Below are 13,282 nucleotides of genomic sequence, written 5' to 3'. Positions count from 1 at the left end.
AGATTGACAGTTTGTACCGCTCTCCTTTACTAGTAGAAACGATAGCACCCGTTGTGAGAGACGCAATCACAACTCGCCAACTGATTTTTCTCGGATTTAATTTTGTACTTTTAAAGTTTTGAAGAAACGCACTCAGTTTGGAGTTAATAACAATCTACGGGGTATGAAAGTGGAGCGGACGCTTCAAACTAAGTAAAAGAGGAGGTAGCCGTGTCCGTTTGATGGCTGCTGGGGATGGAGCCCAGCTGCCTGCCACAGTAGCGGCCAGCCGGAGCGTGGAGAAGGCGCTTGAGGAGGCTGCCGCGAGCGGGGCTCTTAACTTGGCCAACCGAAAGCTGAAGGAGTTTCCCCGGAGCGCCAGGAACTACGACCTGTCCGACATTACACATGCAGGTCGGTTTGCTTTCCACTGTTTCCCTCAACTCACAAAGCAGTACGAGCGAGCTAGCTGTTATAATGAGAACAGCCTTTTGTTTTATCGCCACCTGCTTCTTTCTTCTAACGGAGAAGGCACATCCTCTCTCGACACGTTTCACAAGACTCTCTCAAGTAACTCCGCACTTTTATTTTGCCCTGATGACTGTCGCAACGCTATACCTCGTAAATTATGAAGAAAGACTTCTTTCAAATCATCAGGACATAACCTCTTATTTCGGCACACGGAAACCCCACAAAACTGTTGTTAAATCAATACAAATTATTAATTAAAACTGGCCCGTAACGCTTCTTTTACCAAACTGCTGAACTCAGTATTGCCGTTAGCATGCAGTGTACAGCAGAATTGTATTTATAAAACAAAAGTCCCTTCTTGGTGAAGTCGAGTCTTACTTTATGGAGCATTTACTACTCTTTAAACAAATCCACATGAAGTTCCAGCTCTTTAAACGGAGCTTAACGTGTTCTCTTAAAGTAGACTTCAAAGAAAAAATGTAAAATCGTCAGACATCCGAGTTCCTCTTCCTCAACATATCCTCTTTTAAGCGACTGTAGCATTTTTTTTTACATTGCCAGTCCCCGTATGTGTTTTTCTTTCTGTTTATCACTGTGTTGTTAGAGCTTCACTCACTATCGTGTTGTTCACAACGTTAGGCTACTGTTTGGGCTTTAACAGTGGTTTTGGTAGTTTTTTTTCTGTTTTGAGTGATGAGCCCACAGTGTAACAACATGGCAACCTTTTAGTAACCAGCCTCCTGGACTCTCTGAATGTGTTACTTCAATCTCTTTGAGCTAAATTGCCCGGGCCATTGTAGAAGGCTATTGCTAACAACAACAGAGTAAAACTGAACAGTGAAGTGGGTGTGGATGACACTGTGGATTACAGGTAACTACCTTGGCCTTGCCTCGTTGAAAAGCGGATTATCCCATCCAGGTTGCTGAAATCAATGTGGCTACGCAGCACCCCCTATCCTCTGCTGCTGCTTTCTGTGCTTTGGTAATTATGACCATCTGCTCATAACAAGCCAGGTCTAGGCCCTGTGGGAAGAGGAGACCTTGAAAACACACACACACACACACACACACACACACACACACACACACACACACACACACACACACACACACAGAGGCACCTGCCACTGGAGCAACCCAACCCTAATGACTATACATATATGCCATACCTACGGTAATGCTACTTGATTAGGATATGTTTATCCAAGCGCAGGTTCTTAGATAAACTAACAATCCAGCTCGGCAACTAGGGAAAAGACCCAACTGTGGTTCTTTAAGTTAGGTTTAAAGGGGCACACGCTGATTATACATGTACAGTTTACTCATCAGATCTGTATGTATGTATGTAGCTTTGTCTGACAAAATAACCCTGAAGATGTCATAGTGATTTGAATCTAAATCCACGACGTTCCACTTCTGGGATTGCTCCGTTGCCAACGAAAATTCCGCTGGATTTCACTCATATATGGTATCGAAAAAGTATCGTTAAGGAACCAGACATCAAAACTGAGGTATCGAAATTGGCACCGCATCGAAAGATTTTGAATGATGCCCATCCCTAGACTGTACAGAGGCAGCAAGAGCAGAGCACAGATGCAGAGACTCCAGAGACCTGGAAACGCTGACCAATCAGAGCAGACTGGGCTTTTTAAAGAGACAGGCGCTCCAACAGAGCTTCTCAGACAGAGGGTGAATAGAGCTCAACAGTCCCGCCCACAGCGGGTTCCGGAAGTAAAAATACAATGCAATTTCTCCATTGACAAATTGGAGTATAAGCCATAAAATCGTAACCGTCTATGACAGACTTAAAACCAGCATGCCGACATGACTCAGCGATTGTATATGCTCATATAGACACCACAAATCATGGGGCGCTACCCTTATTTTGAGATAAATGTGTTTTATTCGCGATGTCTTGGATAAGTACTTCATTACCCACAATCCTGAACAATCCCACAATCCCACAGTGATGCCTCTGACTGGTGAACTGGAATGCTGGTGAGGAGGGTGGGTGTCAGTACCCGATCTCTGCTTCCTGCACGATCCGTCATGAGGATTTACGACACTGCACGAATCACGATCTGTTCCACGCTTCTGACGTTAGCCTCTGCCGGGAAGCTAACGTTAGTTTAGCTAATTCGGCTAACCGTTAGCTGACAGCTTGATTCAGTCTAAAATAACGTTAACTCAAACTTAACACTGGGTAAAGCCGTCTACAGCTGACGTAACAGCCGTTATATATGTTAACGGTTATTTTCAGGTTTTATTTTGAGGGTCTTTTAAAGTTATTACATGCTGTCTCAGCTAGCGGTTAGCCAAATTAGCTGTTAGCTAAACTAACGCAGCTTCCTTTATTCAGTGATGCGCGGTGGTTTATGGGATGAGTAGTTCCTTCGCTCGGAGATGACGATATGTACACAGTCTTGTACCTTTTACTTTTTTGGTATTTTCTGGCGTTTTTTTACTCAATGATACATTGTATGCTTATGAGTCACGTACCATCTGGTTAGCCAACGGCATGGTCTAAAACTCTTTATATACGGATTTTTCCAGACGTCAATAGGAAAAATGAATGGGAAATTTACTTCCGGAACCCAAGGTCTCTCAGAGGAGGGGCGGGACTGCGGGGTGCAGCAGCCATGGGCAGTGTGAGCTGAAAATAAAGTGTTTGAACATTAAGCTTCATACAATAAAGCATACAAGCTTTAGTATTTTCTGTTCAAATAAGTGTTATGGAGGGATCCAATTCGTGCCGATGTGAAGAGTGGTTCATGTGGATTCCGAAAAGTAACTGATATATATATATATATATATATATATATATATATATATATATATATATATATATATATATATATATATATATATATATTTGAAAAAAGTTGAAAGTGTTAAATCTGGTGTGGTGGGGGCTACTGCCAGGCTGCAGGCATACTACTGGCATTACTACAAACCTAAATGGAACTGAGCCGTCAGTAATGTTATTAATTACATTTGTGCTTTTCCTACTATGAACTATTATTATTATTATTATTATTATTATTATTATTATTGAACCTCAATAAGGAATAATAACCTCAATACCTCAAATAAGTCCGAATTGACATTTCCATGCTTGATGTTTTGTCAGACCAACAGTACGAAACCCCAAAGTATTTATGTGAGCATGGAAGTTTATTCTCGACCAGTGATGGGAATAACGGCGTTATAAATAACGGCGTTACTAACGTTACTTTTCAGTAACGAGTAATCTAATTGATTACTCTTCCCATCTTAATAACGCTGTTACCGTTACTGCCAAAAAATACGGCGCGTTACTATATTTGAAGCTGTTTTTTTCATCAGACCAACTAGAGCTCTGAGTCTGAGCCGAGAGGCAAAGACTTTTTTTTACTGTTCTTCTTTGGTTAGTGGGCAGTGCACGACACAAGCGCATAAATGCTAACGATTGGCTGAGGTTGAGTAAAATGTCATGGTAAGCCAATCAGAGGTAGAGTTGGGCGGATGTTCGAAAGCATGCATAGTCAGACACACAACGAACAACACAAGCGAGTCAGTCAACAAGAGAGAGACAGGTATGGTGTTATGAAATCAAGGAGAGGGTTAACTTTTCCTGCTACAGATTTTCCACCTTGGTCAGAAAACACAGGGGAGACACTTTGTTTCTCTTATTATATGACTCTAGAGTCGGTACTCGCTCCAAAGCTAATCGCCGTCACTCTCTCACTTCTCCCTCACTCTATCACCTACTCCCCACACACACACACACACACACACACACACACACAGACACACACACGCATGCCGGCTCGACGCACACACCAGCGCACAAGTATAAACATCAGGCCACTTACGTTATTTGCACTACAAAGAGTGTATATATGTGTTATTTATTTTTGGTATAGTGCTTAACAAGCATAATTTAATTTTGCCCAGTTGTGGCCTGTTGAGGTGTTGTGTTATTTGTATCGATCCACTATATAAACATAATATACATGGCATTTGATTGGAGGCTAGTCTCACTTTGTCCCACAGCAACATTAAAATAGTTTAGATTTGTGTACATTGTTTCTGTTAATAATGTATTGTATTAAGTGTCCATTTCATTATAATATTCAGATTTATCATAAATAATTGAACATGTATTTTAAGTTCTGTTAAAGAGGGGTGGCGGTGGGGTCACATTTGAGCATTTAAAAATTTACTTGAAAGTAACGCAATAGTTACTTTCATAATTTGTAACTGGGTAACTAATTTAGTTACTTTTTGGAAGAAGAAACTAGTAACTGTAACTAATTACTTTTTAAAAGTAACTTGCCCAACACTGTTCTCGACCTTTGGAACAGTATGTGTTATGGGGTGTAAATCAGAAGTCTTATCACGATATGATATTATATAGATTTTTTATACGATATTTGCTGATATCTTAAAGTCTATCACGATACAATTACGATTCTGTTCAATTCAGGTGCCTTTGTCCGATCTAGGGTTGGGTACTGAAACGCGGTGCTAATAGGGCACCAGTTCCGACGTAAACGGTAGTAACGAGACTGAATAAGAATGAAAATTTCAGTGCCAAATTTCGGTGCCTGACTTTTTTTTTTCAGAAGCATCGCTGCATGGGACGCTACGTTACCGTTAGCTAGTAGCTGGATTAAACACAATGGTTAAAATGCTGACAGCTTATGTTAAGCGGTGTAAAGTGTGACTGTATTTCAATCAGGAGAGACTTGTTTGCAGATATGCAAAAGATTTAATGTACATGAGCAAATAGCTGTACAGAGTATTGGAGATTGGACTCCATCGTTATATTAATACATTTAATATAGAGGGTGATATAACCATGATATAACCCCCCGATGGAATCCAGACACCGGTGGTGGCGGAGAAGGGCCTGAAGACCAGACCGAAGGAGGCACCGGAGCGACACCCGGAGATCACTATGACGGGAGGTGGAAGGGGAGGAGGAGGGATGAACGCCTTTCCAGAAATGACAGCTGATAGCACAGGGAGAGAAGCAGATTTAAAACAGTGTTGTGATGCTGTGATTGGCCTATGAAATTCGTGCCCGATTCTGATTGGCTTATCAGGAAGGTGAACGCCTCCAGCGCTGATTCGATTTAGAGAGAGAACTGATTAATTGTTAGGTCTTCCTGAAAGAATTTACTCTGAGCTACATTTCCCTGTAGAGGATTCCAACACCGGGACGTAACAGTCTGCAGGCAGCTGCCGTTGTCGGAAAACAACACAGACGGTGCGTTTACTTGAAACTCGCCAGCCTTGTGGTGCATTTTAAGTTATTGTAAAATACCCTTTTCCCATCTGGTGCTTGTTTTTGTCGTTTACCAGCAAATTACAGGTGAAATAAGGAATTGTTATAAGTTATTGTTATTACATTATTAATCAATCATTTAATTTTGACCATATAGCCTTAGCAATAAACAAGCCGTTCTTAATGTCTGTTAAAACTGTCGTTTTGTGCTCCTTTTTTTATATTTTATGTTATATATATCATAAATACATTGTATATATTTCGGTTCAGGCACCGGTTCAGGCACCGTTTAGGCACCGGCACCATTTTAAAATGAGACTATATCATGTGCCCATTTAACACAGTTACCTTAATAGCAAATAAAAAAAGCAACTAAAATATGGTTTTGACAATTTTATTACAGGGCTCTTCCAGACTTTTAAATAATAAAAAAAACTATTCTTTTTAATGAAAAGAATAAATATAAAGTGGCAATCTAAAATAAAGGGGCAGCTTACAGACAATATGTATTTATATGTTCATTGATAATATTGGATTGTGGATCATTGAATCGATGTATTGATCCAGATCGATGTATCGTTACACCCCTAATGTGTGACAAAATAATCTCAACTCAGTGTGACATTTTTGGAGCTTTCCACTGCATCTCACATGAATGAAGCTGTAGAAGGTATTCCATTCCCTGTCACAGCAGTAAGCAGCAAACGTTCATATTTCAGAAGCTTGAACCAGTCAAATTTTGACATTTCTGTAGATTAACTATCAACTGTTGTGTGTGTGTGTGTGAGACTGTGAGATCTGAGAGCACGGAGCTAACGTTACGGTAGAGACCAGGGATAAACAAATATTGGGGTTTTTGACGGGGTTCAGTTTCTGCCAAACCATAGAATTGTTTTCAACCAAACCCTACGCTTGCACTACGCGCGCTATGCTGGTCGACGTACTGACGCCGCCAATGATTACGGGAAGTTGTTTACGTAGGTGGACCGTTCAATGCAGTAGGCTGTGAGAAAGTGAAAATGGAACTTGGGAACAGAAAAAGTGTTGTTTGGCAGTACTTTCAGTCAAAAGAAGGCGATTCAAGTCCAGCTACATGTTCAATTTGCAATGCTGAGGGAGGGACTGAGGATGGACTGAGGATGGGAGTAGGATTCGGTATTCAGATTCGGATTTGGCAGAATCTTAACCAGTGGATTTGGTATTCGGCAGAACCCCAAAAATCTGGATTCGGTGCATCCCTAGTAGAGACTGAGTAACGTTAGTAGAGAGGGAGTGACAGGCTGGGGACCTAAAGAAGGATGGGAAGCTGGGAGCTTCATGGAGACAGCTAATACTAACGTTGGCTGCCCTTCAGCTGTCAGTCCGCTTCCACTTCATATATTACCTTCTTAATAGTCTCAGTAACGTGAGACAATCTGCAAGAAACAGGTTGCTTATAAACCACTAAAATAGGCTGAGGTAAGGCCAGTAAGCCTGTCATCAATGTTTGTTTTCACAAAGGCTGATTTATATTTGCTAATATGTTGGATTCATGTTAAGACATTTAAACATTACATTTAAGTGATTTTCTCCGTTCAATATCTTTGTTGACGTTTCACTAAATGCTTATATGAAGAGTTTTAAGCCTGGAACCAAGCCTGCCAGCTCCGAGATGAATCGTGAACAAAAAACATTTGATCCAACCCTAAAAACCATGGTTGAGCTCTATGATAGTTAGTGATAGCTATGATGATAGTCAGATATGGTCTCACTGTGGATCTACACTTATCCTTATGTTGGAGATGCATTCTAAGCTCCTCAGAAGCATACTCAAACGTTTCTTACAAGATAATGATCAAATATTTGGAAAAGTGGATTGAGTTTGAACAATTGATTCGGTGGATGTCTTTTTCCTTTTCCGGCACATTTTCATATTAAAGTTTCAGCGAGGCATTTGCACAGGTAAAGACACAGCTCATCTTCTATCCAGAGTGAGTTGGGAGGATATTATAGAAAGACATGAATATGGGAGGCCCAGCAGTGTTTTTGATAACATCAGTGGAGCAGCTTCCCTCAGGAAGGTCAAAGGTTTACAGAGGGAGACTTGGCGTGCCTCCCCCAGTGTTTCCTGCTAGCTCAGAGCCTCGCGGGGAACAAAGCCCAGCTATTATATGTTGTGTGGACCCACAAGAGAATATCCACAGCCTACCCTCGGGCTAATGCTTTAATAACTATTTTGAAGTATTGGTTTTGAAATGATGATATTGGTGTTACTATATTAAAGAGCTGTGGAATCAGTGATTTAAAAAAAATAAGATCACTTTCATGACAAAAATGAATGCATAAATATGGAAATTGTGATTTTTATTTTGTCCATTGTCCCACAGAAGTGTGCAAAAAAAACAAAACTGCAGGTGTTCTCTGTAGAGGTGGATGATATGGCCCTAAAATAAAATGAGGATATGTCAGGGTAGTGGTCGTTTGACCTAGTTAGTTTGAAGCTTACTTTAAAGCGTAACTCTCGCCAAAATGCAACCTAGGGTCTTTTTGTGAATGTACCCGAGTCAAACTTTCGTTTAAAAGCATATTTAGGACAGAAGCGCCACTTTTAGGATTTACCGTATTCTCGTTTTTTCAGTCAAATGGCCTTTTGAATGGGAGTGCTAGGGGCACTTCTATGATAGTCTCAAAATCGCTATTTTTAAAACACTAAGAATGCTCGACACAACATGAAACTTTGCTTGAAGTATCACCAGGGGCTTTACATATGAACTCGAGCATTGAGAACATTGTTTGTCTACACAGAGTTACTAAAAAGAAAGGTTTTGAGCAACTCACGTTAGCAGTTGTTGTTTACGCTATCCATCATTTTCTCAGTCAAAAATAGGCGATCTCCGAATGCGAATGAACAGACTCCATAGGAGGAAATGTCATTCTTATATGAGGCTCCTTTTTCAACTACAAGGTCAATATTGTGTTTCACTAACGACAAAACAACAAATTATCCGTGCATTTATATGGAACTAAGCTTTAGGAGCTTTCCATCTTTACTCTCCTCCCTCGACTATTTTTGACTGGCTCGATGGACGGCGACCGTAAAAACAACAGCTACAGTGAGTTGTTCAAAACCTTTCTTTTTAGTAAACTCTGTGTACGCAAACAATGTTGTCAATGCTGGAGTTCATGTGAAGAGACCCTCTTAAAAGTGGCGCTTCCGTCCTAAATATGCTTTTAAACGAAAGTTTGACTTGGGTACATTCACAAAAAGACCCTAGGTTGCATTTTGGCGAGAGTTACGCTTTAAGGACCTGTAACTTGTGTTGCCAGCCGGGCATATAAAGGTTTCATTTCTTTGCTCTAGGAACGTCAGCTGTAAAAAGCATTGTGAGTGAAGTGTACAGCTAGGGCTGGGCAATATATCGATATTATATATATATATATATATATATATACTTGAACTTTGAACTTAAACACTGTGTTCATTTAGTCTATATCCAAGTCCAGACCTTCCTGCCACACTCTCATCTTCATGGATTGAACTTGCTTTTCTTATTTTAATTTAGGCCTACCTAATAATTGAGCACTGAAAAGTAGAAATGTAGAAAATAGTGTAAATCAGTTACTCAATATTAAAGAACTTTTATTCCTTCCTTTATTCTTTATTCCTTTATTCGGATCCCCATTAGCTGCTATCAATGTAGCAGCCACGCTTCCTGGGGTCCACATACAACATTCACAACATATACATAAAAATACCAAACATACAAATTACATACATTTAAAACAAGACATATAGTGGAAGTAAAAGAATATCACTGTGTATGTTTTTCTTAAATTAGTGTCAAATAAAATAAGTTGAAGTGTTTTTTCTAAGTAGTCTTTTAAAACTGGCCTTACTGGTGCCTCCACTATGATAGTTGGCGAGCTATTCCACATTGTGATGACTCTAAACATCTCAGACCTGCACACTGCATCAGTCCGGGGTCTTTGCTTGACTAGATAACCCCTAGCAGCCTGCCGTGTACTATAACTGTGTTGATCTCTCACATAATTTATTTTGGAGTACAAATTGGCTGTTTACTAAAACAGATATTCCTAAAGAATTCATAAGGTTAAATGCCAACCTCTTGAGATGCCATGAGAGACTGGCATGCACACTCTCGGTACTCAGCCTGGCACCTGATGGACAGACCAGTGCCAGTTCTGCTGCTTTATTTGGAGCTGTTTGGAGCTTAAACTAATCTTTTTTTGCTGCAACCGACCAGACTGGTGAGCAGTAATCAAGGTGAGATAAAACCAGTGCCTGTGTCATCAACACTCTAGTGGCAGGGATAAGAAAAGGAAAAAATTCCATTACCCATTTTCATAACGACTCAGATTGGTATCGGGACATCCCTCTTAGTAATACAGATATTGAGTTGTTACTTCTTTACTTTATTAAAAAGGATTGTTGGGACCAACAGCAGCTCATGTAAGTGCAGTTGTAGTTTGTTCAGTAACAGAAGCAATGGAGATGTTGCATGGACACGAAGTTAATAAATGAAACTGCACTCTCATATGTTCTCTCGGGGAGTGAGAGACACACACTCTCCATAGCACAGCCGAAGGCCAGCAGCTTACTGACTGAGAAATAATTGATGAGGTGTGTTTGTGTGTGTGTGCATGTGTGTGCGCGTGTGTGTGTCCTTTTCCACTTTGTGTAAATTGAAGTGAAATACTTCATTGTCCAAGGTGTTGGTTTCTGCTGTTTAGGCTTTAGGTTGAGCACTTTTAAGGCCATGACAGTAACTCTGTTATTGCCATTATTCAGACTGTTTAACACTATAACCCTGTGTCTGTAGTCAAACCCCCCAAATTCCTGTTTATTTCCCCCTGTTGCTTCTCAGGCACTAATGCCTAGAAGAAGTGGAGCTCCTCAGGGCGGCTTCAGCCCTTTCTGTGCAGGGACTCTGAGACCAGTGTAGTTTAGGAGCTAGCTCTGGGGCCCCCTCTAGCTCATCCCATGTAGGATCAGGAGTCCTGAGTCTGGCCCGTGGCCCTTTGCTGCCGATTTTAGCTTTGTTTGCGACCTGGTACTGTGGATGACAATGTTGGTCAGTCAGTCCACTGAAAGATGTGGGCAAATATCTTGACTTGGTTTTGAGTGTTGAACACTTCATTTCCTACATTCTGGTAAATTTGTGTGGACCAATTAATGTTGGGAATGTCTGTATTTATGTAAAGGAAAACGCAGAATTCAGCAAGATGGTGACAATTCAACATATAAAATATGAATGGAATACAACGCAGGAAGGCTCTCTCTGTATTCTGTAGATCAGGTTCTCTCATTGAATCTCTGCTGAATCAGCACACGTGTGGGCATGATTTAGTCTTCCGTCCTCTTTTGTGTTGTCTGTTTGGGGAAGTAACCTCTTTAAATGTGCATGTGGCACCTGTTCACGTCAATGATAGCCTACATGAATTTGTTTTAATTCATTTATAAACCCTTGAACTTTATTAGCTCATATGTGTTTTAGCAAGATTTCTGCTCACATTCAAAACTTTGAAAACATATTCCACATATCTGTGTTCTGATTTCGAGATAGTAGTAGCATTTTGAGAAAATGTCAATATTAAGAGAATAAAGTTGTGATTTTTTACTGTGGGCATGTCAATAAAATTATCACGGGATACAGCCTAGCTCTGGTCTGTTACGTAACGCAAACCATTGCCTGTCCACTGTGCATTGGCAAGTGGCTGAATAGGACAGTAACACTTTAGATGAGTAATCTAGAACAACACATTGTTGAAATTGTTGAATTCATTAAATCAAAGCATTCCTCATGTAATTGAATCAAACGTAACTTAACCATGTCATGTGATGTGTTACTTCCGTACCCTTTAAGAACAAATATTTTTCAGGTAGCAGCTAGAAGCTGCAAGAGATGTGCGTGCATGTGTGCAGTTTGAACTCAACATATGGCTGTAGCCTTCTCTCAGTTGTTTACATCTGTTCTGCGTCATTAAATGAGACTATGTGTGTGTGTGTGTGTGTGTGTGTGTGTGTGTGTGTGTGTGTGTGTGTATTTTATTTCCTCTGGGCTGCGGATGTGGGCTGTCTTTTTACTCAGTCTTCACTTCTGCTTTGTCTGTCTTCTTCTCTGAGTCCTTTCTGGTTTCCCCACACTTTGTCAGCCAATATGTTTCCATCCAATTCAATCCAGTTATTAAAGGACTTTTGTTGAAAATGTCACAGGAAATAAAATGCCAGATGGATCTATTTCCTTAAAGATATTCATGGGGAAACTGGAAGGAATCTTTCATGAACTGATAAATCCTGTACTTGGTGTCAGCTAGTCAATGCCATGGCTTGTATCATTCTAGAATGAAGTTCCCCTCTTGTAGCACAGAGTAGCGTGCACATCTTCATGCATTGTTGCATTAACAGGGACCAGAAGTCAGTTATTCACTCCAATGGGACAGCAGTTTTATAATTCTTTGACATGCTTTAATTGACAGTATTTCCAGTTTCAGGTCTGAACATTTCTCTCTCTCTGTGTCTCTGCGTCTGAAAGCTGGTGGTGTGTTTTCTCTCTCCGAGTGCAGCAGCTGGTGTCCCATGGGAGGTAACTAGAGAGAAGCAGTGACACAGACAGAGAAGGCTGTAGGACAACACCAGCAGTCTGCCAACAAACATATACCGGGCCATACATAGCCTGCTTTAGAGTCTGGCTTGGGTGCATGTGTGGAGGAGGCAGCATGGGCCACTCCCACCGCTGCTCATAGCTATTGTTTCTATCCAGTCAGGAGGTATAGACGTGTTTCAGGACCTGGATGTCCGCAGTATTTAGCTGGTATCCCTGCACAAGCCGTTACCTTTAAAGATGAGACAGCCAAACAGCCAGCTGTTTGTTAACGCTGTCTGAGCATTTTAAGCTTTTCATGTTCTGGTGGGAACTTGCACAAGTTGCATCATATCTGACACTTGAGAGTGAGATTGCATTCACAAGCTAACTTCTAAATAGGGAAGTCCCTTTTTCTAGCCTTGATGGTTGTTTACAGTTCTTTATTCAACTGCATTAAGGTTTAAAGCTACTATTCCTATACATTATGTTATGGTCCGCACATAACACCCATTCAACTGTATCTCCATCCATTTTCTCACCCACTTATTCTGTTCTGGCTTTTCTGTCCCAGATCATACTCTTTGACAGGCAGGTACACCTGGACAGGTGTAACCAACCACAGTATGAGTAGGGCTGCAACCATTGGTTATTTTCACTATTTACTAGAGGTCGACCGATTCATCGGTTTTGCCGATTAAACGGCACCGATAGTTGATTGGTGGAACTATCGTTATCGGCAAAAATCCATACCGATGGTTGCGTCCGTTGCTGGAGCGGCGCACGCTGTCATTCATTACACAGTACGCGAGAGCTGAGAAGGGTCTGCTGGCATCATGCATTACAATAGCGGCCTCTAGAGGCGAAATAAAAACTATCACTGATGCCTGGTGTTTATTTTCGACACGTGTTACTGCACGCTGCACGGAGAGCACATGCTGTGCGGAGAAGGCTGACATCAGATGCTCGTTTAAAGCAT

General features: G+C 41.0%; 1 protein-coding gene across 4 annotated transcripts in view; it reads left to right on the top strand.

Annotated features, from left to right (window-relative positions):
* Window positions 1–13,282, top strand: part of lrch4 (leucine-rich repeats and calponin homology (CH) domain containing 4) — an 81,292-nt gene continuing 68,010 nt past the window's right edge. For 3 of the 4 annotated variants that reach the window (XR_004895611.1, XM_035994292.1, XM_031299776.2), the window contains exon 1: window positions 1–393. Coding sequence is in view for 3 of the 4 variants with exons in the window: in XM_035994292.1 (XP_035850185.1) it covers window positions 222–393 (172 nt within the window). In the remaining variant the exon portion in view is untranslated. The remainder of the gene's footprint in view (window positions 394–13,282) is intronic. The other variant, XM_035994293.1, reaches the window with a different exon arrangement.

Source organism: Sander lucioperca, chromosome 17 (genome assembly GCF_008315115.2).
Source record: "Sander lucioperca isolate FBNREF2018 chromosome 17, SLUC_FBN_1.2, whole genome shotgun sequence".
Classification (NCBI taxonomy): Eukaryota; Metazoa; Chordata; class Actinopteri; order Perciformes; family Percidae; genus Sander; species Sander lucioperca.
This window is presented reverse-complemented; position numbering and strand designations above follow the sequence as displayed.